General features: G+C 41.6%; 2 protein-coding genes across 5 annotated transcripts in view; both read right to left on the reverse strand.

Moving 5' to 3' along the window:
• Positions 1 to 80: 80 nt before the first annotated feature.
• Positions 81 to 13529, reverse strand: LOC139369744 (parathyroid hormone 4-like). Its single transcript, XM_071109005.1, has 3 exons — positions 13507 to 13529; positions 1412 to 1500; positions 81 to 1127 (listed from the first exon to the last, which is right to left on the reverse strand). The coding sequence occupies exons 2-3, from the start codon at positions 1495 to 1497 to the stop codon at positions 815 to 817; spliced, it is 399 nt and encodes a 132-aa protein (XP_070965106.1). The 5' UTR covers positions 1498 to 1500; positions 13507 to 13529; the 3' UTR covers positions 81 to 814.
• Positions 13530 to 22810: 9281 nt separating this feature from the next.
• Positions 22811 to 26641, reverse strand: part of LOC139370864 (plasma membrane calcium-transporting ATPase 1-like) — a 140573-nt gene continuing 136742 nt past the window's right edge. For 2 of the 4 annotated variants that reach the window (XM_071110685.1, XM_071110682.1), the window contains one exon: positions 23308 to 26251. In XM_071110685.1, coding sequence (XP_070966786.1) covers positions 26009 to 26251 — 243 coding nt within the window. In that variant the 3' untranslated portion in view covers positions 23308 to 26008. Of the gene's footprint in view, positions 26252 to 26641 lie in introns of all 4 variants that reach the window. The other 2 variants (XM_071110684.1, XM_071110683.1) reach the window with 2 other exon arrangements.

Raw genomic sequence — 26641 nt, forward strand, 5'->3', positions numbered from 1 at the left:
AGCACTAGTTGACATTTACAGTACATCTTCACAGAGATCCAACCTGGTCTCAGAGCATTTAGTATTATTCTGCATGTAAATCCGAGTCCCTCCATTTAGTATGATATGCTACCTTTGATATCATATGTATTCATTTGTGGATGTCCATCACCCATTTCATATAATTTGTTACAAATTAAAATTCATATTATGTGTTACGAATTTACAAAATGTTATGAATTTGAAAAACATACAATATGTTATATTTTTCAAAATGTATGATATGTTACGAAGTCTAACCAGGTATCTAACGTTAGTTAGCTGGCTAAAGTTAGCTAGAATAGGGGTTGAGGTTAGGGGTTAGAGTTTAGTTGAGGAGTTATGTCAAAGGGTTAAGGTTATAGTTAGGTTTAGCTAAAAGAGTTAAGGTTAGGGGAACGATCAGCTAAAAGGGTTAGGGGAAGTAGCTAAAATGTAGTAAGTAGTTGAAAGTTGCTAATTAGCAAAAATGCTCAAGTTGTCCTTGATGACATTCAAACTCGCAACCTTAAGGTTGCTAGACAATCGCGTTACACGCCCCACCCACCCTACTTTAATTTATTTGAGTGTCCCGGATTTACATTTACTATGTTACGTCTAGTCTATGAGACCAGGCTGAGAGATCTGATGGGTGAAAAACATGCCAAAAATAGCAGGCTCAAAGCAGATACCCATGAATAAAAGTCATGGTCTGTTTTATTTTCATGTGCAGACTTTTAGTAGGCTAACATACTCATTGACAATCAAAGCAGCGACACAGAATGCGAAATAGAGATGGTTCTGAGAGTTGCGGGGTCTATGGTTCCCCCTCAGAGAGGTCCATGAGGTTGGGGCTGAAGAAGTTTTTCATAAGTCTCTCCAGTGACCCCTTGTGGTTGTTGCTGGCCTCCCCAGATTGTGAGCCAGCAGAGTGTGGTTTGAGGGCAGGGGAGAGGCCCGGGGTGTAGCGCGGGATGAGGTTGAGTGCGGTGGGGGGCAGCAGGGAGGAGGAGCGGGTCTGGGCGGTGTGGAGACCCTCCATGGCACTGGACAACCAGATGAGTCTCTTCAGGCTCTGGATGGTTCTGCCACGGTCATGCATCAGCTGGTGCTCCGTTACCGCTCGCCTGCTGGAGTGGAGAGGAGGGGAGGAGTAGAGGAAAGAGGAGGGGTGAGGGGGGCAGAGATATGTATTATTGAGCAGGGAGGGAGAGGAGTACAGTAATATCTTCAGGAAAATAATGTGATAGAAAGATGATAAAGGAGGAGAGACAAGGAGGAGAGAGCTGTAGTGTGTAGTTTGCTCACAACAAATACAAGGTGTGAAAAATAGACTTCAGGAACTTTCAGCATGTTTAAAAGTATATATAAAAAACAATAAAGGAATTAACCTTAAGAGGAACCAGAGACTTACTTTTCATTCTCCTGACAGTGACCGACTGTGAAGACGACAAGAACCATGACAGCAACGGCCTGCACATGCTTTTGGGATACCAGCATCGTCTGCAGAGATCGAACGTTCACAAAAACTTCATGTAATTCCTCAAAACTCACTGGGGCCATACTTACAAACATTAGAAAAAGTTTCATTTCAAACGCTACATGTTAGCTGTTCCCATTACATAACCTGGCACATGTATCCCCATGCTAACCTGAGCAGTGACAGTGATTATTTCCTGTAACAAATTCTGCATCCTTGACTAGTGTAACAGGTTTGTTGTTCTTGAATACAGCCTTCTGCCTCTGTCAGTCAAAGGTGTACCTCGTTCTATTTAAGGGCGTGATTCTGAAATCTGTGCTTAACTTTTGTTTCAGAGTATACCCTAACAATGGTAAAGGCTGACATGTCATAGGAGGATGGGAGAGGCGCCCATGGTGTAGCGAAAATAGATTTGAATCATTAGTGATGTTCTATGGTGCCCATCTCCGTTGGTGCCGCTCTCCTTCTCCCCTGGCGTCCCCTCCTGGGTTGTTGGTATGTTTTGTATGTTGGCCGGAGTTAAACAACTTAAATGTGATAGCTTGATTATTTAATAATGGGTGGTGGTGATGATTTAAATGATCAGAAGATTCTTTACAGAGTGGAAGGCGCTGAAGATGTTCCAGTCTAAACTTTCTATTGTGAATCACATAGATGTTTGTTTTATACCTGGTCTGTTAATTCCCATGCTCCACATTTAAAGAACCTGTGTTTTAGTTTCGGTAAATCCCCCACTTTATGTTTGACGACAGTCGGCAGAGAACGGAGCATTGGAATATTTTAAGCGTTAAATTAAATCATTTGAAGGTAATCTTTTTTAGTATAGACATGGGATAACTATAGTTTGAAGTATGCTTTGTGGAATGTAATGATTGATTCGGTGGAACAAATAGCTTAGTTTGAGGTGACTACATATTTGTGGAATGAGTATGCTATTCCAATCTGTCTGACCGTCCTATTTGAAGAGTTTAAAATCTAAAAAAAAAGACAAGGTGGGATCTTTTAGGGTTTGCACAATTCATTATGTGAGAAATGGCGGTGGAAACGCTTTCATGCGCAAATATTGATATAATAACCATCATATCGAAGTAAACTTGGAGTCACCTAATGACATTTTGTGTGGTCCTCGTACTACGACTCGGGATGACATGCCGTTTTAATAGGCTACAGATGCACTAAATTATGATGAACATCACAAGGTGGTAAAAATGCAAGGCGATGAGCTTGATGCACCTTTCCAATAAATATCGAGGGTCTTATTCTGGTGACATGATAACTGATCTTTGGCTGCCATTTGATAAATTGGAATAATCTCGCTCTCTTTTAACACGTTTAGATGGTTTTTCGGCCAGCTAACTTGTCTATATAAAATATGGGCTAATTGACTATACTAATCAAACTGCTGACGCACAACCAAATTTAGAAATTGCACCTTGTTTATTCTACTCTCCTTACTCGCAACAGTAATTTGAGGCCTGTACTGGGGGTAGGGGGGTTTGGTTGAACCGAGGGCCTTCAAAAGGGGGGCCAGTTGCCCATCCCTGTTATACCCGCAAGCTGTTGGTTAGAGCGCACCTGCCAATAGCAGTGGGCACGTTTGTTATATGACGCAACAATTTGTTCCGTGAGGTCATTCTACTGCCAATGTTTGTCTATGGAGATTGCATGGCTGTGGGCTCAATTTTCTACACTTGTCAGCAACGGGTGTGGCTGAAATAGCCAGGTCCACTCATTTGAATGGGTGTCCACATACTTCTGTTCATATACAGTGCATTCGGAAAGTATTCAGACCCCTTGGCTTTTTCTAAATTTTGTTACGTTACAGCCTTATTCTAAAATTGATTAACTTGTTTTTTTCCCCTCTTCAATCTACTCACAATACTCCTTAATGACAAAGCGAAAACAGGTTTTTAGAAATGTTTGCAAATGTATGCAGCAAAGACAGAAATACCTAATTTACATATGTATTCAGGCCCTTTGTTATGAGACTCGAAATTGAGCTCAGGTGCAGCCATTTTCCATTGATCATCCTTGAGATGTTTCTGCAACTTGATTGGAGTCCACCTGTGGTAAATTAAATTGATTGGGCATGATCTGGAAAGGCACACACTTGTCTATATAAAGGTCTCACAGTTTACAGTGCGTGTCAGAGCAAAAACTAAGCCATGAGGTCGAAGGCATTGTCTGTAGAGCCCCCGAGACAGGATTGTGTCAAGGCACAGATCTGGGGAAGGGTACCAAAACATTTTTGCAGCATTGAAGGTCTCCAAGAACACAGTGGCCTCCATCATTCTTAAATGGAAGAAGGTTGGAACCACTAAGTCTCTTCCTAGAGCTGGCCGCCCTGCCAAACTGAACATTCGGGCCTGTACAGTAGAGTGGCCAGATGGAAGCCAGTCCTCAGTAAAAGGCATATGACAGCCAGCTTGAAGTTTGCCAAAAGCCACCTCTGGTCTGATGAAATCAAGATAGAACTTGGCCTGAATGCCAAGTTTGGAGGAAACGTGGTATCATCCCTACGGTAAAGCATGGTGGTGGCAGCATCATGCAGTGGGGATGTTTTTCAGTGTCATTGACTGGGAGACTAGTCAGGATCAAGGGAAAGATGAACGGCGCAAAGTACAGAGAGCTCCGTGATGAAAACCAGCTCCAGAGTGCTCAGGACCTCAGACTGGGGCGAAGGTTCACCTTCCAACAGGACAACGACCCTAAGCACACAGCCAAGCCAATGCAGGAGTGGCTTCGGGACAAGTCTCTGAATGTCCTTGAGTGGCCCAGCCAAAGCATGGACTTGAACCTGATCTAACATCTCTGGGGAGACCTGAAAATAGCTGTGCAGCAATGTTCCCATCCAACCTGACAGAGCTTGAGAGGATCTGCAGAGAATAATGGGAGAAACTCCCCAAATACAGGTGTGCCAAACTTGTAGCTTCATACCCAAGAAGACTCTATACATGTATATTTTTTATACCTTATGTTCATTTTAGTGCTAAATGGATATTGATTACTGCATTGTTGGGTTTGGAGCTTGCAATTAAGGCATTTCACTGTACTTGTGAACATGACATTTTAAAACATCTGGAAAGCTGCAATTCATTTTATGATACCTGAACATACTGAACAGTATAATTCAAAGCCATTTGCAAAATTTGCAAACAGTAATTTGGATGTTTAACAAAAACCACTTTGAAAGTCCTTGTTCATCTGAGGGCAAGTGTTCTTGTTTCAAACACACTATGCCATCTTTAGAGATCGGTTACTCAGAATACAAAGTAACATGATTTTCAACCTACCTTGGCTGTAGTCAGGGCCGGATTACCAAACGGGGGCCCCACCTCAAGGGGGCCCACAACCCCCCCCCCCCCCCCCCTAGCAAAAGGTGTAAAATTACAGGATTACAACTTTCTCAACCCCATGGAAAAATGTGTAGAAGAACCAAAACTTAGCTTTAAAATGGCAAAATTCTCTCTCAGCTTCCTGTCAAAATGTGAACAAAAGCATGAGATGAGCTATAAAACAATACTATTTTTTTTCTGCCCAATGGTAAAAAGTGTAGAATTGCAGGATATTAGCCGTTTTCTTAAAAAAAAAAAAAAAAAAGGTCTGTTCCTCGGGGCCTCAAATGCTGTAGTCCGGCACTGGCAGTAGTTGATTCAAGCAGGCAGTCACCCTTTCAAGACTTAATAGCCATGCTTTGTTACTGTTAGCATTCTCAGTAACACTTTACATTGTTATATAATACTTTGGTAATTGCATAGCAATGAGCTGAGAGTACACAAGGAATAGTGACTGTAATAATGCCCTTATTATGCAATTTCCAAAGTCCTATGCCACAATGTTTCTATTGTAATCAAAGTTACTACACATGTGTAGTAACTTTGTCAAGTGTTACTGCATTACCTTTGTCTCACTCATTATGAAATATATCTGTTAGTCATTTTGAAGCTACAAAAGTGGTCTGTACTAGTGTTGAGGTGATTCCATTTCCCTCATAAATTGTGTCTATGATCATAGGGGCGGCAGGGTAGCCTAGTGGTTAGAGCGTTGGACTAGTAACCGGAAGGTTGCAAGTTCAAACCCCCGCGCTGACAAGGTACAAATCTGTCGTTCTGCCCCTGAACAGGCAGTTAACCCACTGTTCCTAGGCTGTCATTGAAAATAAGAATTTGTTCTTAACTGACTTGCCTAGTTAGATAAAGGTAAAAAAATAAAATAGATTTAGACTAATTCAACTAACTGTTGTAGTTTTTGGTAGCCACCGTTTTCTCATTCAAATAACTTAATATATTCAAAATATTATTTGTTTTTCTGAGACCTGTATTTGAATATAATTTTTTGGGTTGCCTATTAGTTAACTTTATATAAACTATTGTATTGGTCAGTGGCGATTTTAGCATGTAAAACTTTGTGGGGCATTTTTTTTTCTTTTTCGATGCACACCAGCAAAGCAACTACACTACACATCACAACACTAAACAATACATGAACTGCACTATAATGGTGACAAACCGTGCCAACAAACTGTTAGGGTTTACATAAAACTGTCCCAACAGCAGTCCCAACACCTTACCACTGCTACACCTGGCTTTCAGCGGAGCCTTGTCTGGCAGCGAAACAGTTAAATTCAGCCTCATTCACTTCCTGGCTTATTACATGATTTATGCAGCAGCATACACTACACTTTTGGACTCCCATTGTTTTTCTGTGCTCACTTGAACAGGAAGGTGTGGTGGCGGTCCTTCGTGGGCAAATTTTGTCATCAAACTTTGGCATCAAACTTTGTCATCAAAGTCTGTCATTCTCTGGATCCAGCAGAAGTCATGCTGGATTGACAGCATGGCCAATGTTGAATGTTTATCCTATTAAGCTTGGAGAAGAGACCCTTAAAACCAGACTTGGACCACACAGCCACTCCATTGAATAGCAGGCTTTTTTTAGTGATTGCTTTACAATGCTTGTAGTTAGCCAATGATTCCTTTCAAACCACTCTTTGTGAATTTATGATTTCCAACTTGTTGTGTATTGTTTGTGTCCAATGACCGATGAGCACCGATACATTTGATCTATTATTTCTCTTCATATGACAAGAAATTAAAAGGATTTGCCAGTAGATTGCCTTGATTCATGATGATGAATGCTAGCTTGCTAGCTAAGATTTGATTTTGAAAGTTTGATGTCCAATCAAAGCTACTGTAGATATGTGATTTTACATCATTTTATATGTGGCCAATGACTTTGAGCCTTCTTGGATGGGCATTTTCGAGCTCTCTCCATAGATTTTGTGGTGACATAGTGTCCCCATGAGTGACAGAACACTGAGCCAATCGCAGCGCAACTATAGAACATTACCAACCCCTAGGCTCTGTAATTTCCGCTGGCTGCCCCACCACCACAGAAAGCACTGAGCTAGGCTGGAACACCTGCATTTTGGAGATTCCTTATATAAGAAAGCAAAAAATAGACCATGTTTGTATGCAGCTTTATTAACTCAATGATTTAAAAAAAAATTGTTTTAACATTATTTGCAAACGGATTAATTCCAAAATAACGTGCAAAACAGGCACTAAACAGGTTTGGCTCAAAACAGGTGCTCTGATCCACCTGCCCTTGATGACGGGTCGCTACTGGTATTGGTGCATTATGATTTTGTGTGCGACCCTGGGTTGGCCTTGGTTTTAGGGAGCCTCTGAAGCCTGGTGTGCCCTGTGGTGTTTGGGTGAGTGGGATTGAGATGCGCTAAGGAGCGGTACTTGGCACGGTTGTGTCCATAATTCCATCACAGTGTGTGTGGCTTGTGGCCTGGCGGCTGGGTAAGTAGGTTGGAGGTGTCACTACCATGAGGGAAGTTGGAGGGGATGTTGCTGAGAAGAGTGCTTCTCTGTTACAGAGTTTATGGCTGCCTCAGTGACAAAACACGGTTGAGCATAGAGGGACTGGGCTCTTCGTTTGGTTCGGCTGTGGGGTGCAGGCCGAGAAATGGCCCATGCCATCAGTGTAACCAATGAGCGCGTAAGAGCCGCTACATGGTCAATCTGACGTCGTCTGCAGTGGCCGTGTAGCATTTACTGAGATGCGGTATCCGCAGAAGTCAGAGCATTCTTACTTCTTGTGTTTCGCATATCTGTTGCGAAGGGAGTTGCCAAGGAAGTGAGTTTGTGTTTATACAGAACCTCCCGCCCTCATCTACCACCAACCAGTCATGTCGATACGGACCGCGCCGCATTGTTACAAAATGTGGGAGGCACATGGCGATTAAGTACGAAGCACGAACCCCAAGTAAGGAGCCTCCAGATCGCATTTCCAGAGCAAGCATAACTTGGCTTCAAGTGGCTGACGAGGAACTCCAGTAAGTAGGCCTACTATTGTTAACATTTGGCAACTGATCCTATGCACCAAGTATTTTTTTTAAATATAATTATGAAGATGAAACAAATGATCTATGAAGATAACTGTGCCAGTATGTGCAAGAGAGTAGGGTATGATGCATTATAGAATCTGGCGAGCGACAGTACCAGTCAAAAGTTTGGACACACCTACTCATGCAAAGGTTTTTCTTTATTTTTACTATTTTCTACATTGTAGAATAATAGTGAAGATTTCAAAGCTATGAAATAACATATGGAATCATGTAGTAACCAAAAAGGTGTTAGATTTTATATTTGAGGTTCTTCAAAGTAGCCACCCTTTGCCTTCATGACAGCTTTGCGCACTCTTGACCTTCTCTCAACCAGCTTCATGAGAGAGTCACCTGGAATGCATTTCAATTAACAGACGTGCCTTGTTAAAAGTTAATTTGTGGAATTTCTTTCCCTCTTAATGCATTTGAGCCCATTAGTTATGTGACCAGGTAGGGTTGGGATACAGAAGATATCCCTATTTGGTAAAAGACCAAGTCCATATTAATGACAAGAACAGCTCAAATAAGCAAAAGAGAAACGACAGCCCATCATTACTTTAAGACATGAAGGTCAGTCAATCTGGAAAATTTCAAGAACTTTAAGTTTCTTCAAGTGCAGTCACAAAAACCATCAAGTGCTATGATGAAACTGGCTCTTATGAGGACCGCCACAGAAAAGGATAGGTTCATTAGTTACCAGCTTCAGAAATTGCAGCCATAATAAATGCTTCAGAGTTCAAGTAACAGGCACATCTCAACATCAACTGTTCAGAGGTTACTGCGTGAATCAGGCCTTCATGGTCAATTTGCTGCAAAGAAACCACTACTAAAGGACTCCAGTAAGAAGATGCTTGCTTGGGCCAAGAAACACGAGCAGTGGACATTAGACCGGTGGAAATCTGTCCTTTGGTCTGATGAGCCCAAATATGAGATTTTTGGTTCTAACCACTGTGTCTTTGTGAGATGAGGAGCGGGTTAACGGATTATCTCTGCATGTGTGGTTCCCCACCGTAAAGTATGGAGGAGGTGTGATGGTGCTTTTCTGGTGACACTGTCTGTGATTTATTTGGAATTCAAGGCACACTTAACCAACATGGCTACCACAGCATTCTGCAGTGATATGCCATCCCATCTGGTTTGCACTTAGTGGAACTATCATTTGTTTTTCAACAGGACAATGACCCAAAACACTTCCAGGCTATGTAAGGGCTATATGACCAAGAAGGAGAGTGATTGAGTGCTGCATCAGATGGCCTGGCCTCCACAATGACCCGACCTCAACCCAATTGAGATGAGGATGAGTTGGACCGCTGAGTGAAGGAAAAGCAGCCGACAAGTGCTCAGCATACAGTATGTGGGAACTCCTTCAAGACTGTTGGAAAAGCATTCCAGGTGAAGCTGGTTGAGAGAATGCCAAGATTGTGCAAAGCTGTCATCAAGGCAAAGGGTGGCAACTTTGAAGAATCAAAAAAATATACAATATATTTTGATTTGTTTAACACTTTTTTGGTTACTACATGATTCCATGTGTTATTTCATATTTTTGAAGTCTTCACTATTATTCTACAATGTAGAAAAGTCAAACTAATGAAAACCCTTGAATGAGTAGGTGTGTGTTACGTTCGTTGGATGAATTAGACCAAGGTGCAGCGTTGTAGGCGAATATCTTACTTACTGCGAGTGAGGTAGCACAGGACGTACTGGACTGAGGAGGCGCACTGGAGGCCTGAGGCAGGTGGCACCGGGCTGGTGACATGCACCTCAGGGTGAGTTCGGGGAGGTAGCACAGGACGTACTGGGCTGTGGAGGTGTACATCAGGGCGAGTGCGGGGAGCAGGGTCAGGACGTACCGGACTGGTGACACGTACTTCAGGGCGAGTACGAGGAGGAGACACAGGACGTACCAGACTGGGGAGGCGCACTGGAGGCCTGATGCGTGGGACCGGCCCAGATTGCACCGGACTGATGACACGCTCCTCCAAATACTCCTCGCCAACTCCATTCTCCGGTATCCCTCCTCGCACTGTTCTACTGAATGCCATACGGGCTCTGGCACTCTCCCTGGGTCGACCGACCCCCCCCCCCCACACACACACACAATTTTTTGGGGGACTGTCCTTTGGGCTGTCTTTGTGGACACGAACCCCGGTGTTGTCGTTGTTCCTCCCTCGCTGCCTCCGTCTGCTCCCATGGAAGGCGATCCCTTCCGGCCATGACCTCCTCCCACGTCCAGGATCCTTTACCATCCAAGATATCTTCCCATGTCCAGGATGTCTGCTCCTCCTGGCCACGCTGCTTGGTCCCACGCTGCTTGGTCCATTTGTGGTGGGATCTTCTGTTACGCTCATTGGATGAATTAGACCAAGGTGCAGAGTGGTAGGCGAACATCTTACTTTATTAAAAATGAACACCGAAAAACCAACAAAATACAAAACGACCGTAAAGTTCTGCAGGCTACACAGCACCTATACAAAATCAAGATCCCACAAACTAAAGGGGGGAAAAAGGCTGCCAAAGTATGATCCCCAATCAGAGACAACGATAGACAGCTGCCTCTGATTGGGAACCATACCAGGCCAAACAAAGAAATAGGAAAACTAGAATGCCCACCCAAATCACACCCCGACCTAACCAAATAGAGAAATAAAAAGGCTCTCTAAGGTGACAGTGATGAAACTTTTGACTGGTACTGCATATGGTTATGGTTCCCAAGTCAACTGACTGGTGATGAGATTTCATACCTTTTCGCTCTGTCTTTTTGCATGGTGGTTTGATATTTACTATCCCTTAAGTATCTCTTGAGTGTGCCTTTTGCATTATATTTTTTGACCAAACCTTTATTTATATGGTGTGTTTTTGCATTATTACCCTTTATCCTTATTTTATCCTTATTTCTTTCAGAGATTTTGAGTAGAGTGCTTATTTTACTTTGTGTCGAATATGAGGACACATTCCAAAATTAAGGTGGAAGGGATTGAAGTTTGTTGTGGTTCTTGAACACAGCCTCCTGCCTCTGTCAGTCACAGGTGTACCTCAATCTAATAATAAAAAAAGTAAGTCGATAGATGCGCCTGTGGCCCGTGAGTCAAACAGTAACATCATTTTGGATATTGAATAGCTCTCCATGTCTTTATGCTAGAGCCTTACCGTTTGATGGAGTGGCTGCAGCTCAATCACCTCTTTTTGCCAATATAAAGATTGCTTTCACAATCCCCATGTCAGGCGCAATGTTATCTGCACATGAGAGGATTCGGACAAGAAAATTGTCACAATCGTCTATAAAATCTGAACCGTTTGAGCTACAAACTAATAAGTCACCAATATTGAAAGGTATTCAGGGGAGTCAACTGAAGGTAACCCATTATATGGCAAAGTGCATAGGGGGTCAAAAGTGGCACAAATAAAGTTACCCAACATGGGTTTAAAACCATTTTTTTCATATCTCGCAGATATAAGACAGACACTTTAAAATCTTATTCCTAAGGATTTATTTTCTGACTGTTTTGCCATGTACAAAGTATTCAATGTGTTTCTATGGGCTACAGCAGTAAAGGCCAAATTCAACGTTTCATCATTTTTGTCCTTAAAAACAAATGGCAAAATGATCCATTTTATGACCATCTTCAAACAATTACATATGTTAACTTCTTGGATAAAAGGCTTCGACCTACAGGGGCTGTTGGTATAAAAACTGTGATTTTCTTTTGTTTCAGGGGCTCACCTAACATTGTAAAGACTGGCATGTCATGGGAGGAGTGACCACGGTGTAGCTCAAATGGAGGAGTTTAATGTTCAATGGCAAGAATGCCCGTCTCCATTGGTGCCGCTCTCTTTCTCCGTTGACATGCCCTCCTGGGTTGTTGGTATGCTGGTTTTGTATGTTGGCCAGAGTTCAACAGAACTTAAATGGGATACCTTGATTATTGAATGACGATGATGATGATATTGATGACGGTATAACTCTGATTCCTTGGCCAGATGATTCTGTGCAGAGTGCTAAGCGTTGAAGATTATAGTTCCAGTCTAAGCGTTCTATTAGTCCTATTATGAATCAAATCTATATTTGTGTATTATACCTGGCCTGTTTATTCCCAGGCTCTACTCCTGATTTGAAGAACTTGTGTTGAAGTTAAGTACTGAGGACTTCCCGCTCGTGTATAACAAAGGCGGTGTAGTATTGGCTACGGGAATAGATATTTAGGTGTAAATACCCCGCGCTACACTAGGCTACTACTGAAATGAGACAAAATTCTAAAAGGCATGTTTTCACATATGACAAAATCACAAGTTTTTGCAAATCTGTTTCGTACACAATCCATGTGCTTTAATGAAAGAAAAAAACCCCATAAAGGTCTATACAACATTTAAATGTATCGTACATCATTGACCATGGGTTCGAGCCCCCCCCCCCCCCCATCAGCCATTTTCTTTTTTTTAAAGGAAAACACTGTTCACTTCTGGTCCTCAACGCTCGATTCAAATAACGTATATGTGGCTAAGTGGGTGATTATAATAATGGATATAACATGTTGTATACGGAATTGTAGGCCTAAACATCTACGTAATATAGCCTATAGTAGAGATGGTCATTTAGGTAGCGTTGCCAGTAGCCTGTGTGTTGGTCTGCAAGAGGGACTCCAGCAAGAAGCTCCTCATCAAATGTATTCGTAATCTTCATTTACAAGGTTTTGGCGGCACTTCTCTTCTCAACACACTAACACAATAAATGTAATTCTACATTTCAAAGAAAAAAATAAATACATATGAGTTTTGAGCCCATTCCACAATCTGCAACAATTTCAAAGAGCTAGGCACTCTATACAGAGCGCTGTTGGAGAAGTCAGTCAAGCGCGCATAATCTCATTGTTTCGGATTATCACAACGTGCCGTTGGACTTCTGTTAAGGGCGCTTTCGTGAACGAATGTTGGATCAGGTCCAACTATGCCAACGATTTTATTTGGTTGATATGAGATTTGAACCGGATATAATCCCGGCCAGCTGTGCAGGTTAGCGCAGAGCTCTGTTGGGAAATATATTTGATCTCTTGCAGCTACGTCAACAATTGTAATTAGCTGATGCACATTTTGAGACGGAGAAAATTGTTTAAACTGAAACTTTTTCTAATGTTCGCAAGCAATGGCCCAATTGTATTTTGCATCTGCATCCTACTGTCTCTCTGCCTCTATTTGCATATTCCTTTGAGAACGAGCAACATTTTCGGTGTTCTAATGTTAATCCATCGTTTAGGTGTTAATCTGTTCATCATCAATCAAACTCTCAGAAACACAAAAAAAAAGACATGTTGACTTTTAGTAATTACCAAAGTAATACAGAGTTTGTTTGCATAGCCCTTGGAGAACACAGTTTGGGAAACCTCTTTTTGAATAAAATGATGTCATGCAGACATACATGGTAATAGCAGATACTGTGAAATAATGTTGAAATGTAATAACAGACTTGACACATTTAAAATGAGTTACCAAAGTGATTACTACGTAGTTACTCAATTCACAACATAAGTTAGTACACACGCCCGGAAATCAAGAATCTCTAGTCAGTAATGGTCAATTCTAATTTGATCTCTAGCCAGTTTACCTGTGGGGAAATGAGAAGGTATCAAGGTGTACTTACATATTCCCTGATACAGCTATAGTCTTCCCTGATTCCTCAGACTCTTACTGTATTAGCCCCCAGAGAGGGTGACATTAACCTTTTATACCTCTCCCTGACACACGCCTGCACACACACCATAGCTGACCTCACACATACACCCACACCCCTCGTTAATTAGGCTACACAGTCACACGTCACACTGCTAAAGATAAAATGTCACTCCGTTTTTTTCCCTTCCTCAAATAGAGACACAAATAATTCCCTGCCATTGATATGCTAATATACAGTATGTTCAAATTGCCAAGTCAATGTAGGAATAAACTCCAATCCCAAAATGGATTTTCAAAGCTTTTTGTCTAGTGTCTATACTCTTTTGACTGGTGTTTTTCCCAGAGGAGGTAGGGTTGTGAGGGGAAAACGTGCAATTCATCAGATTATTTCTATCAGCATAATTGAATTCCTCTGATGTTCAGGATTTGGGGTTTGGATAGCTTTCATCAGCTGAGGTATTGTCTACATTGTCTGGTTTAATGAAAGGTAGGAGGAGGAGAGGATTTATCAGCATTGTCCAACAATTTCTCTCAAAGACAATTTTGAAAGACCATTAAATGAAAAGAGAGCGCTTTGAATAGGGGTGCTTGTCATTCCAATGCATACCAAATCAATCTTATTTACAGTGTTTGTGAAGTACAAGACAAAGGCTATTCAGCAACATCTTGATGCTTTGGGTCCTTGGGTATTGTGAGGAGCATTCAGTTTCAACTTGAGTGTCAGTCAACAAACTGTAGCACAAGCATGAAGAAACAGAGAAGAGACTGAGTGGGCAGTAGATTGAACTTCTCTGTTAGCATACCCACCTCACCTCACCACTAGTTAAGATGCCTGGGCCTTAGAGCTGTTCTGTTCTTCAGCTCTCTGACATAACACAACCCTCCCCCTAATCAACCTGCCACAGTGGAGTCTCCCGTTACCACGGCACTGAGAGAGTTGCCATTGGAAATGTGGTCGTCTTGACACCTTCCGGGCCAGGTTTCCCTAGGTGAGAAATGCAGCCCGCTGTTAAAGGTCTGTGGGCGAGAGAGAGAAATGAAAAGGAAAAAGAAAAGAGCTTGGGCAGTTACGGTATGCGTTTATAATGCTGGATTCTCTCACTGTTGAAGACCTCTGACCAGCAACCAACTACACTGAACACTAGTGTAAAGTGTTGGTCTCGTGTTTCATGAGCTGAAATTAAAGATCCTAGAAATGTTCAACACGCACAAAAAGCTTATTTCTCTCAAATGTTGTGCACAAATTTGTTTACATCCCTGTTAGTGAGCATTTCTCCTTTGCCAAGATAATCCATCCACCTGACAAGTGTGGCATATCAAGAAGCTGATTAAACAGCATGATCATTACACAGGTGTACCTTGTGCTGGGGACAATAAAATGCCACTAAAATGTGCAGACAGAATTCAGCTGGCTTAATGCTTTAAATTTCTCAACGGTCACCATGTTGGCATTAAAAGTTCCAACACGATTCCATTGTTGTGAGACGCCAACCTTGTGTTTTCAAATCAGGTTGAGGTAACAAAGCTACTTTTAATTGATTTAAATGAAAGATTCACCCATTTGAAATAGTATATCTTATTTGTGCATTTTTGAGCAATGTTCTGTCTTTCCTTTAATTGTCCAACTGAGTTTAGCTGAACAACAATATTGGGTCTCAACGTTTCTTCAACCAATCCATTTTTTCAGAACATTGATTACTTCTAGGAGGGAAGGAAGTATGCAGTATTCATGCTCAGCCCTGACCTGACTTACTGTGGCTCCATTGATAAGGGAGTATGCAGTATTATTGCACAGCCCTGACCTACTGCCGCCCATTGATTCAGAAAGTATAGTCCCTCTAGTGGTGTGATGGTCTTACTACACCCAGGCTCTACTGCGTCAAATCAAATCCGGTACCATACTATCAGTACTATCCACCTGGGCGCAGTTTTTCAAAACATTTAATCCAGATCAAATGATTGTGTGTTGCTTCAATCCAGGTCTCATATTGTGTTCCTCATTCAGTTTCGAAAGACATAGACATGTCATGGGATTATATAAAATGTTCTTGGTTGTATCATTTGATGTGATATGTTAGAGATTTTGTTCAGTAAAATTGCATCCAAAGTAAGGATGGACCACATCTGAAGGGGAACAGAATTGAACCCAACACAGGATCATTTTGATCTGGATTCATTTTCATTTTGAAAAACTAGGCCCTAGTGACCCTGTAAACACACTCAAGCTGCCCGCTTGAACACAGAATAAGACCTTGTGCTGTTGTTCTCATTTGGTAGGTAAAGATAGATTTGTACATCTGTTGCTCAAATATCAGTTCAATTGAAAAATCAATTGGCTATGTACATAATTTCTTAGGCCATAGACTAGGAAAACCTAAATGTTTTAATGCTGGAATCTGAACAGTCCTCTTTCAGCTACAAAATATGGTACAGAGAATTTGATTGATGGCTTGATTGAATACCAATGTTGGAATACCAATGTTACCCACACGGTGGTGATGTTTGATCATTTTTTTGATGTCATTAAAACCCTTTCTGACCTTGACTTCATGAAAGAGAAACAAATACTGTATATTTGCGAAAATGAGAAGGAAACAGAATTAAAATAAATTGATGAACATGAAAAGAATGGACTAAGAGGATAAATAAATTACTCTTTCTTACAACTCTTCGAGCATCATCTCTATTCTTGAAAAATCAGCATGGACTTTTTCCATAACTAGAAGGCCTGAATGTTTAGAGGAAGGATAAATTGTGATACTGTATCAGAGAATAAAAAATAAAAAAAACCTTCAGTGAAATAGTGATTGAACACAAGATTGGCTGACTTGAATCACAAGACAATGAACCATGACAAAAAGAATCACGCTGAAACCAATGTATTTCAAATTCCAATGGCTTTATTTTATGTATATAGATTTGTTTATATATATATATATATTTATAATAACTTTCACCTTAATTGCTTGATTATCATTTTTTTTGTTCTGTTAAATTCAAAACAACAGGACATAAAGACCAAGGCATTCCACATGATCATATATTACAAAAGAGTAAAGAAAAATTCAGGGTGCGTGCACATCGTGCACACACATACATAATACACCGGCTTTTCTTTTAGTATAAAGAATTGAAATATGGGAAACGACTGCATCCATTGAGACATAAACAAGCACACAGACAAAAAGAAAGGAGCGAGAGGGAGAGAGGAGGAGAGCGTTAGAAGGTCCAATGCAGCTGTTTTTATCTCAATAGCAAATCATTTCAGAGTAACAGTTAAGTACCTTACGGGGATTGTTTTCAATTGAAATGGTCAAAAATAAAGTACAAATAGCTTCTTAGCAAAGAGCAATTTTGCTAGGAATGTCTGGGAGTGGTTTGAGTGAGGAGGGGAAAACTGAAAACTAGCTGTCATTTGTCTATTAACTCATTTACTGGTGATATCACCAGGCAGGCCTAAACTCCATCCCACCAAAACAGCCTAAGATTTCAGGTGGTCTTTTCAACAGCTCTTACACTGAACAGTCATTATCATCATTTTCACAATTTCACAGTAGGGGAGACGGGTAAATTGAGCCATTTTTTATATTCAGCATCACTCTGTCAAGGAAATAGTATTCTTTCTAACAAAGATATCTACATGTATTTCAGGATGTTGTGTATCCCTGGAAATAGTCAGAATTAATGTACTGTAAACATTACAGTTTTTAAAACATAGTTTGTCCCAAAAAAGTGGTCTCTTAGCACAATTTATCCAGGGTATGGGATAAGTTAAACCTCCTACAATTATCTGTACTAAATTAAATATTATCCCTACCTTTCTAAAACCATGCCTATCTTTTGTTTCCCAAATTACAACTCAACACAATCACAAATCGCATTTTTGATTTTCTTATTGCCTAGTCTTGTCCACTCTGTTCTATTGAGTCATTGTGGGCATTGTAGAGGGAAACAAAATACTCTTTCTAAACCGTTAGAAAGAGAGACACACATTAGGAAGAAAACAAAAATGCCTCTGTTTTTTTACAACCACTTCCAGCGGCTACCGGAGGCTACGGACGTAATGTTTTGATTATTGTCAGAGTTTCTCTCGCGACCCCATTTTCAAAAGACTCCTAGTTTGGGAAACGCTGCTCTGACACAATGAATTCATTTGATTTGGCTAAAATCTGTTGTTTTTTAAAAATCTAACTGGCTTACCACTTTTTCCATATGGTTTCTACCTTCAGACTCCACGAAATGACTTTCTTAAATATTTAGTCAAATTATACATTTTTTTTATTTTTATGATTTCCTTAACACAATGGTTGCTCAACTTACCCCATAGGCTCAACTTAACCCACTCTCCCCTATTATTTCAACCTCATAGTGTGGAACTATATATAAAACACACGAAAATCACGTTTGACTGCACTGGGCCTTTAAGAGAAGAACTGTGAAAATAACTAAACAACAGTATTATAATTGTAGAATATTGTTGCATAGTTTGAAGCAAACATGGGTGACATTTTAGAATGATAATGAATCTTATTTACAAAAGGGGGATATGGAGAGTACAGTGAATGTGTGTTGTGTCTGTATGTTTGTCAGGTGAGACACACACTGAGGAAAAGTGCTGCTCAAAAGGCCCTCCAAGAACTGTTACAGACCGTTACTGTGCCCACAGAAAATGAGCTTCATTATTATGTGTGCGCGCGCACACACACACACACACACACACACACACACACACACACACACACACACACACACAATTCAAGGAACCACAGCAACGTATTTAATGAACAATTTCAGCCAATTTAATTCCTCCCTTATCTTTGATGCTGCGGTTGTTTCTCCTGCGTCAATCAAAAACAACAGGCCTGACTGTTTCAGTATCTCAGCGCTGTGGGAACATGACCATGAAGCCAAAACGCATTTCACTTTAACGCCAAACCATGCCGAGTGCCTGTCAGAATTAGTCATGATTGCATTAACGTCAGCACAGGCCAGGGTGATGAAACAACGGCTCATCCAAAGTGCGAGAGAAATTAGCAAAACACATTTCAAAAGCTGTCAGTGTTAACACAGTTCAAGATAACAAAACAAGACAGCGCTCTTTGAAATGGTTGTACAATTATGTTCACACCAAGCCAACCAGAATGAGTGATGGAACGCGGTCACTCCCACATGCTCAGATCAACCAATCAGCCGCCTTCTCGGACAGGTCTCCTTGGGAACAGAAATATTCCGAACATCTCTCGGTCTATGGAACTGCCTGGTTTCAACAGCATAGCTATGAAGAGAGACACCAGTTGAACGCGGTGTTCAAGACGAGGCACAGCTGTGATGGTCACAGTAGCTGGTGATGTAAACGACACCGACTCAGAGGAAGAACAGAGGAGAAGCTCTCCTTCTCTCTCTCTTATGTCTTACTCCTCTGGACCAGCAGCTCAACCCACAGAGTAGAGAAGAAGAGACAAGCTAGGCTGCGGTCGACACTAGCGGAATACCATTCATTTGTTACCGAGATCAAATTCTTCTCTGGTGCAAGTTGGCCACGTTTTTTTAACTAGACAAGAGACGTATGGCCTAAAACATCTCTGCTCTGCCCCATAGCCCTTGGTGACTGCACGCAGACACACACACACGCACACACACACACACACACACACACACACACACACAGAGATCTGAGCCCTGGTAATCTAAGCGAGTCTGGGCAGATGGTGCAGGACTATCAACATGGAAAGCTGGGGCCCCAAGACACACAGAGACAAAACACACAGGTCTCACCGACAGAGCAACAGCCTTTCTAGGAAAAAACAACTAGCGAAATATCAAAAGGGAGAAAGACAAACTGTGGTGGTCGATTTGTGTACGAGCCACAAAGTATCAACTAAAAAGAAACCATAATGGATAGAACTGTTGAATAAACCAGTGAAGAATCTCAGGCATCTAGATGCTGCAGCTAGAAGATAGGTTGACTGCTGTTTGGCACTGACAGATGAGCGCTGTCCTTGGATGGAGGGAGATGGAATGAGAGAGGAGAGTTGGAGAGTTGAGAGGAGAGTTGAGGGAGGGCAATGAGGAAATCGATTTATGTGATAAGTGTGAAATGAGTTGATGAGCAAATGCCTACCTTGGTAGAGAGTGATTCTCCGTGGCTGTGGCTGGATGATGGAATAAAAAATGAACAGCGTGGTATCATAATTACTTCTCATTTGGTGGTGAAATAGATTCAGCATGGGGGTACTGATTTAGGAATGTTCTAAAATGCCAATAAAATCTCAAAGTAATGACTCCTCTCATGGATAAATAAAACAAATATTAACTGCAAAACTATTATTGCGTTATGCATGATAAACAGCAGTGTTGTGTGTATGGCGTTTTTGTTGGTTATCATGTCAGGCCTCTGTGGTGAGATGGGGTAAAGTAGGATGGTCGACTGCATGGCTGCTGTGAGACACATTGGGAGTGAACAGACACAGGACACAGTCAAGAAGTACCTTAGCTAATAACCAAGTAGGAATCATTCAACACTAGTGATGAAGCACCCAACAGGGACTTGCTACCTACAGATAAAACCCTTCATTGAACAGATCTTTGTGCAACTGAATTTAAGTCCCATTCACTCGCACATCCATCCATTCCATATCTTCAAGGCAGCATCCTCTCAGTGTATGTTTCACGGGGGACAGAAACGGAGTCAAAATGTGTACGAGTTTGTACGTGCAAGTTTTGTTTTGAAAGCAAGTCAACGTTTGGGCCATACTTAACCATGCAGAACATTGAACACATATATTAAACACTTAGCTTTTTTTTCCCCAAATGCAGGTATTGTTTTCCTCTTTTAGTACAGCGTGGTTTAAGCTACACAGAACACGAAAGTACCAATCAACCAGGTCGGACATATTGCTTTAAACCACAAATTTGTTTATACATCATGCATGCCACATAGATGGTATTATGTTTATACAAAAATAACACCAGTGTCTATTACTGTGCATCATATCAATGACAGAAAGTTCTTTTTCGGTCTTTTCTCAATTAGATACAATTGAAAATGTATTAAAACACAATAACTGGTTCGGGTAAATATCGTCCTACGTAAAATAAGGGGTTATGACTTTAAACTGTGATATTCCAGTTTTCAAACCTTTTTTTTAACATTTTTATTATTTACAACTGCGGAGAAGCTTCCCCAAAGAAATCCCCCAAATCGAAAGAAATAAAAAGCTATCTAAGAAAGAGAAGCTTTAGAGAAGCAATGCAGTCCATTACAGTTGACAGGTATTGCACAATGCCTTCGCAATTTCATTTTGTCATACATGAGTCATTATTGAGACCTGTGCAATGAGAAGGAACAGATCTTACAGATTGGTCAGAAGCCACGGTGGGCTTATCCATCAGAGAAACCAAACATCGGCTTTATCAGGTCGGTCTAGCCGTTTTTTAGTTCCCCCTCCACCTCAGACATGCAGACCTGTTGGTCTGCTTCTGTTGTACAGTTGTGCCAAGGTACAAATAAACAAAAACAAAACAACAAACAAAAACATTGGGGTGTTTCTAGAGGATGGAGTATATGTTCACCTGTGGGATGGAATGGGAGGGCAACCAGTAAGAGATCACAACAGCACAACCAAGGCCATGGCAATAGAAGAGGGACAATCTTAGTGACGCTTCAAGCTCTTTGTATTCTCTGTCCACGTTTACATGCAAAAACATTAACTATTTTGGGAAGATGGAAAACAAGGAAAACGCCTTCACCTGACAATAATCGTTTAAAACAATCTTTGCAAAAATAAAAAAGGACAAAAAAGCAACGATTGTACAAAGCAAGACTTTGGCAGAACATTCTTAAAGCTATGCTCGGTGATCCCTGACTGGTTGCCCCCTGTTCATTACCAAGAGTTATAAGTTAAGTTCAAAATCATCCTATGACAATATTTACACATACTGAATGTATAAGCGCAGTCTTCCAAATAGAGTAAGTCAGAAGAAAAGAAAGGATTCCAATTGAAAATGTGTCCCCAAAATGAGACTGTCTAATGGTCGAACGGACACCACAACGAAGGCATCTAGTTTCTGTTTATGGACAAAAACAGGAAGAGATGTCACTACCAGTTTAACAGCTCTACTCTCTTCCCATAAACAGTGTTCTAAGCCATTAGAATTAAAAGGGTAATGCTGAATTTGGATGAAATTCATGCCCTCTTTGACAAGTCGACTAACGTCACTACACAGGCATCCAAGAGCACCGATCCGCTCACAAAATAAGTTAAACTCGCAGTCATATTAGTCTGAAAGAACAGAAAAAAATTAACAAAATACATTTATAGAGATTAAAAAAAATATATATATATACCCCCAATTAATTTAGCAAATCTTCAATGTTCTGTATACTACCATGTTCTATTTCACTCACTTTCATTGGACCACATTTGATTTAAAGGGATAGTTCGGGATTTTGACAATGAGGCCCTTTATTTACTTCACCAGAGTCAGATGAACTCGTGGATACCATTTTTATGTATCTGTGTGCAGTTTGAAGGAAGTTGCTAACTAGTGTTAGCACAATTGCTTTAGCATTAGCCCCCGAAACTACCTCTAATTTCCTTCATACTGGATGCAGATACATAAAAAACGGTGTCCACGAGTTCATCGGACTCTGGGGAAGTACTGTAGATAAAAGGGTCTCATTGCCAAAATCCCGGACTATCCCTTTAAGCTATTGAAAGAAATAGCAGAATTTAAGATACTCTCTTTAAGACTGTATATAGTGAAAGGGAAAGGGGCGGCAAGACTAGATTGCTGAAAGAGTATGTCCAATCACATGACCTACAGTGAGTAAACAATTTATTTTAATTTAGTTAGCCCCAGCATCAGACGACCAAGCATGGTTTACAAATGTGGCATAAATATACTGTATATATAGAACGGCAAAAACATGTTACACTGTCGATTGATCTTATTCATGGTCTGTACTGTCATCAAAACTCTTCAGCCTATACATATTTATATATTTCCAAAAAGTACTTAATATAAAAATACAGAAGAAGAATTGTAAAAAATGAACAAAAAACATTGAGTTTCTATGAAAATCATGCAAGAAAGCTTCCCCATAATTATGTACTAAGACTCACGAAAGCAAGGGAATGAAGGAGACTAGCCGGTTGGAGTGAAGTGCAGCGGGAGCAGGCTTACTGCATCAGGCTGACTATGTTCTGTAAACATCGTAGTGGTCCATGACTTATATACTGTATCGGCAGTGACACATTATTTTGTCTTAGTTTTTTTTTGTTGGTCGGGGGGAATAGAAAGGAAACCTCAATAACGATGGGATACAAAACAACAACGACAACCTAGAAAATATGGCTCTGAGTAAGTAGAAAAGGCGTATCACCAGAGGGTTCTATCGAAGTAAGCAACCTAGATATGAAAATAAGGTTGAAAATATGGCAGTAGTACATTACTGGTAATCGATAGCACACGTCCTGTCGAGGGCGTCACAATCTCTGTCACAGAGTTGGTGGCCGGAGGCGGAAAAGGGGGTCAGCCCAAGTTAACACTCTCTCTACCATCATATACAACAATGACCAGGGGAATCATGCACCCCAACAATCTTAGGGGGCACAAAGTACGTGAGGATGGCTGGGGGGGGGTGGTGGTCCGGAGGGGTGGTAAGCCCCCCGACCATAAATTGGAGAATTTAGCATTTTTCAAACATCTGAAGCAGCTTTTTTTCCTGTAATCTAGAGCCATAATCATTATGCTTAATTCTATGTAATTTTTTTTATATTTTTCTGAATATTTACGCATACTAATTGAGCTGTCTGTATATTTCTGACTGGTGGTTCTTAAAAAAAAAAAAAAAAAAACGAAATATACTTCTCTGCATCTCTGGTACAATATTGAAAGGAATGTGAGTCTTATTCAGTACATTTAGTTATTGCTTGCTTTTCTGAAGTCTACCAACCTTGCCAGCGGGCATGCCAGCTAAGAGGACGACAAGCTAGCTACTCTAACTGTATTGATATCCTGAAATGGTTTCTTGGTAGCTAGTTATATAAAATTGCTAAGTGCCTAGTAGTATTACAGAGAGAGAAAAAAAAAGGCCCCCAAAAAAGATATTTTAAACATGACAAATCTGAGGGAGCACGTGCCCCTGTGCCCCCTACGGGCATGACACCTCTGACGACAACATACACTACTGAATACAGGAGCTCTCATACACATCTCTGGTTGAGTCTTTTTTTCTTCTTCTTCTTCTTCTTCTTGTTAGAGTATTCCTCTTATTGTTACACCATTATCTGTGGTTGGTTGACATGTGGGGATGTGCTGTGTCCCTATCCTAGCAGCCCGGAGGAGGGAGGGTGGGAGGGAGCGGTGCGGGGTGAGGAGGGAGGGGGAGATATTGGATTTATATCTGGGCCGCTCACGGTTGGCTCTCCCAGAGGCATGATGGGAGAGATCGATAGTCCCCCGTGTCACTCTGCAGCCAACACAGTGATGCTCGATAACAACATACAACACACTCACACTGGAGCTAACAGGAACAAGCCCAACGCCCCTTCGTCGACAGTGTAAAACGAGGACTAGATTAGTCTTGTTAAGGTACAGAATGTATTTGTGTGGACTTTTTCATTTTTGTGGATTTTTTTGTTGAGACAGACTAAAGCAAAAACAATTACCCATTTCTGTCCACAGGAATACGTACGTCCTAACCCCACCCCAAATAATGTTTCACATAACCCATCTCTAAATTCCCATTCTACTCAACACAGATGAAACACGGATAATATACGTCATGCATACGAGCGATGGGGGTGAAATATCATTCACTTCACTCTGACTTTCTTAATCGTACTCCATAGAGGCAGTTTCATAAGCTGTCAACTTACTCTCAAGGGGCTGGGGAAAACCAGAACCCTGATTGGATGAGATAAGGATGAGGTCATTGGATGAGGGAGATACCTCCACATCGTCTTGCCATGACCCTGCTCCACAGAGAGGGGGTGCCCTCTGGCTCTAGCCTGCTGCAAGCTTTACTTTGAAAATGTTGTTTTAAGAGAATTCACTTTTCTGTTAAAATATCATAGCATTCTTTACACTGTCCTTCAACAAAAACAGGATACATCATAATGGAATCATGTCAAATGGACCCAGAAGAACCAAATTAAAGTGAGAGACGTTTAGATGATTGAACCTATATCGTTGAAACGCTGTAGTGTATCAGAATCAATGAAGACATGGTTTCCTGCATTGAACTGAGTAACCCATTAGTACATCCTGCTTCAAAACAGATCAAATGCATACATGCTGTACAATTAAAACACAGATTGAGAAATAGAGAAGAGAAACTTAGTAGCTGAAAGCTGTTAATCACATGGGCCATGTACATCTGATCATCCAATCAGCTTGGAGCGTTGAGCCTATAAAGCATATATACAGTTAACTGCCAAAATAAAGGAAACACCAAAAGTGTCTTAAATAGGGCGTTGGGCCACCACAACAGCGTAAATGCGACTTGGCATAGATTCTACAAGCGTCTTGAACTCTATTGGAGGGATGTGACAGCATTCCTCCACGAGAAATTCAATAATTTGGTGTTTCGTTGATGGTGGAAAATGATGTCTCAGGCGCAGCTCAAGAATCTCCCATAAGCGTTCAGTTTGGTTGAGATCGAGGGACTGAGACACGTACACACACTTTAAACCCCCTATGCTCCTTTGAGGCCTCTTCTTCTCACCATCGAAGCCAAAATAATGGGCAACTGGGTATTTGTATACATGACGGGATGTTAATTGCTTAATTAGCTCAGGAACCACATCTGTGTGGAAGGACCTGCTTTCAATATACTTTGTATCCCTCACTTACGTGTCTTCTTTATTTTGGCAGTTACATGTATGTACATACAATATTAATGTACACATGGGTATATTCTTAAAGTTCTGTGCCAGTTAGTGTATGCAGAGTATAAGCTAGTACAGAAGGATAAACATGTTGCGTTTCAGTTCTAGGCTACTCTGAGGTTTAAAAAATAAAAAAAAAAATGATATAAAACCCCAAAGATGGACAGAAGGACAGCCTACGGCCTTCGACGGAGCAGATTGGTGGACCCCAAATGGTCCTTCCCACCCATGAGTTAGGGGCACAATGTGATTGGATGCTCTGCATGTCACTCTTCTGCACAGACTTAAAGGGCACACGCGACACAGTCAGTGCAAGCCGATGAGAATGGCAAGGTGGGGGTGGTCAGGTGAGAGGTGGGCGTAGGGTTCAGGAAGTGGAGGGAAGAGGTGAAGAGGGGGATCGCTGGGACCGGGACCCCTTACCCACTCTGGGTGCACCCTCTGTGGGATGAGTCTAAGGATCTGAGGGGCGCACCGCTGGTCCTCCTCATGGTGGAGGAGAGGAACTGCAGGGGGGGAGCCAGCTGGCCGACGGGTGGATGGATAGATCAGAGCGGAGGAGAAGAGAGGAGGTGATCAGCAGGAGGTCTCGTGGCTGACGTCTGGAGCTTCTCCCCCCCCAGTCGAGGAGCTGGGGATGGGCTGGATCTCCATATCCACCTCATCGCTGCTGGACTCCTCTCTCTCAGGGATCTGCGCCTCCTCCTCAGACAGGGGGACAAACTCAGGGTGGGCCATGAAATTATGGATGGAGTTTCTGGATTCTGGGTTCTCTAGCCCCGGGTAAAGGGAGCTACGGAACGCATTGACCACCTTAATCTTTTAGAGAGACCGAAGAGAGAGAGAGGGGAAGAGAGAGAGAGAGACAGGGGAGATAAAGAGGGGAAAGATGGAGAGAAAGAGAGAAAAATAAAAAGGACAGTTAGTATGAGGGTTCTGGCTCGGTCTTCCTGTGTTGATGGTGATGAGAGGAGTCAGGCAGACAGGCAGGGGTTTATGGGTAATCTGCTGGGGGGGGGGGGGGAGCAAAAGGTGGTCAGTGAGAGGTGGGATGTGAAGGATTCTGGGATGTCATGGTCGCTCTTTGCAGTCTCGATCACTCACCGATCATTAAATCAAACAGCAAGCAAAAGGAAGACAAACAACCCCCAAATCATACACACAAAAACCTCCAGTCCACTACAATACAGTACATAAGAGCGAAGTGGA

This window comes from Oncorhynchus clarkii, chromosome 17 (genome assembly GCF_045791955.1).
Source record: "Oncorhynchus clarkii lewisi isolate Uvic-CL-2024 chromosome 17, UVic_Ocla_1.0, whole genome shotgun sequence".
NCBI classification, from domain to species: Eukaryota; Metazoa; Chordata; class Actinopteri; order Salmoniformes; family Salmonidae; genus Oncorhynchus; species Oncorhynchus clarkii.

What these genes read in the sequence shown, in the direction of transcription:
- LOC139369744 (XM_071109005.1), bottom strand. Translation starts at nt 1,497, where the DNA reads ATGCTGGTATCCCAAAAGCATGTGCAGGCCGTTGCTGTCATGGTTCTT. An exon ending in CACTGTCAGGAGAATGAAAA is followed by an intron (nt 1,128 to 1,411) that starts GTAAGTCTCTGG and finishes TCTCCACTCCAG; the next exon opens with CAGGCGAGCGGTAACGGAGC.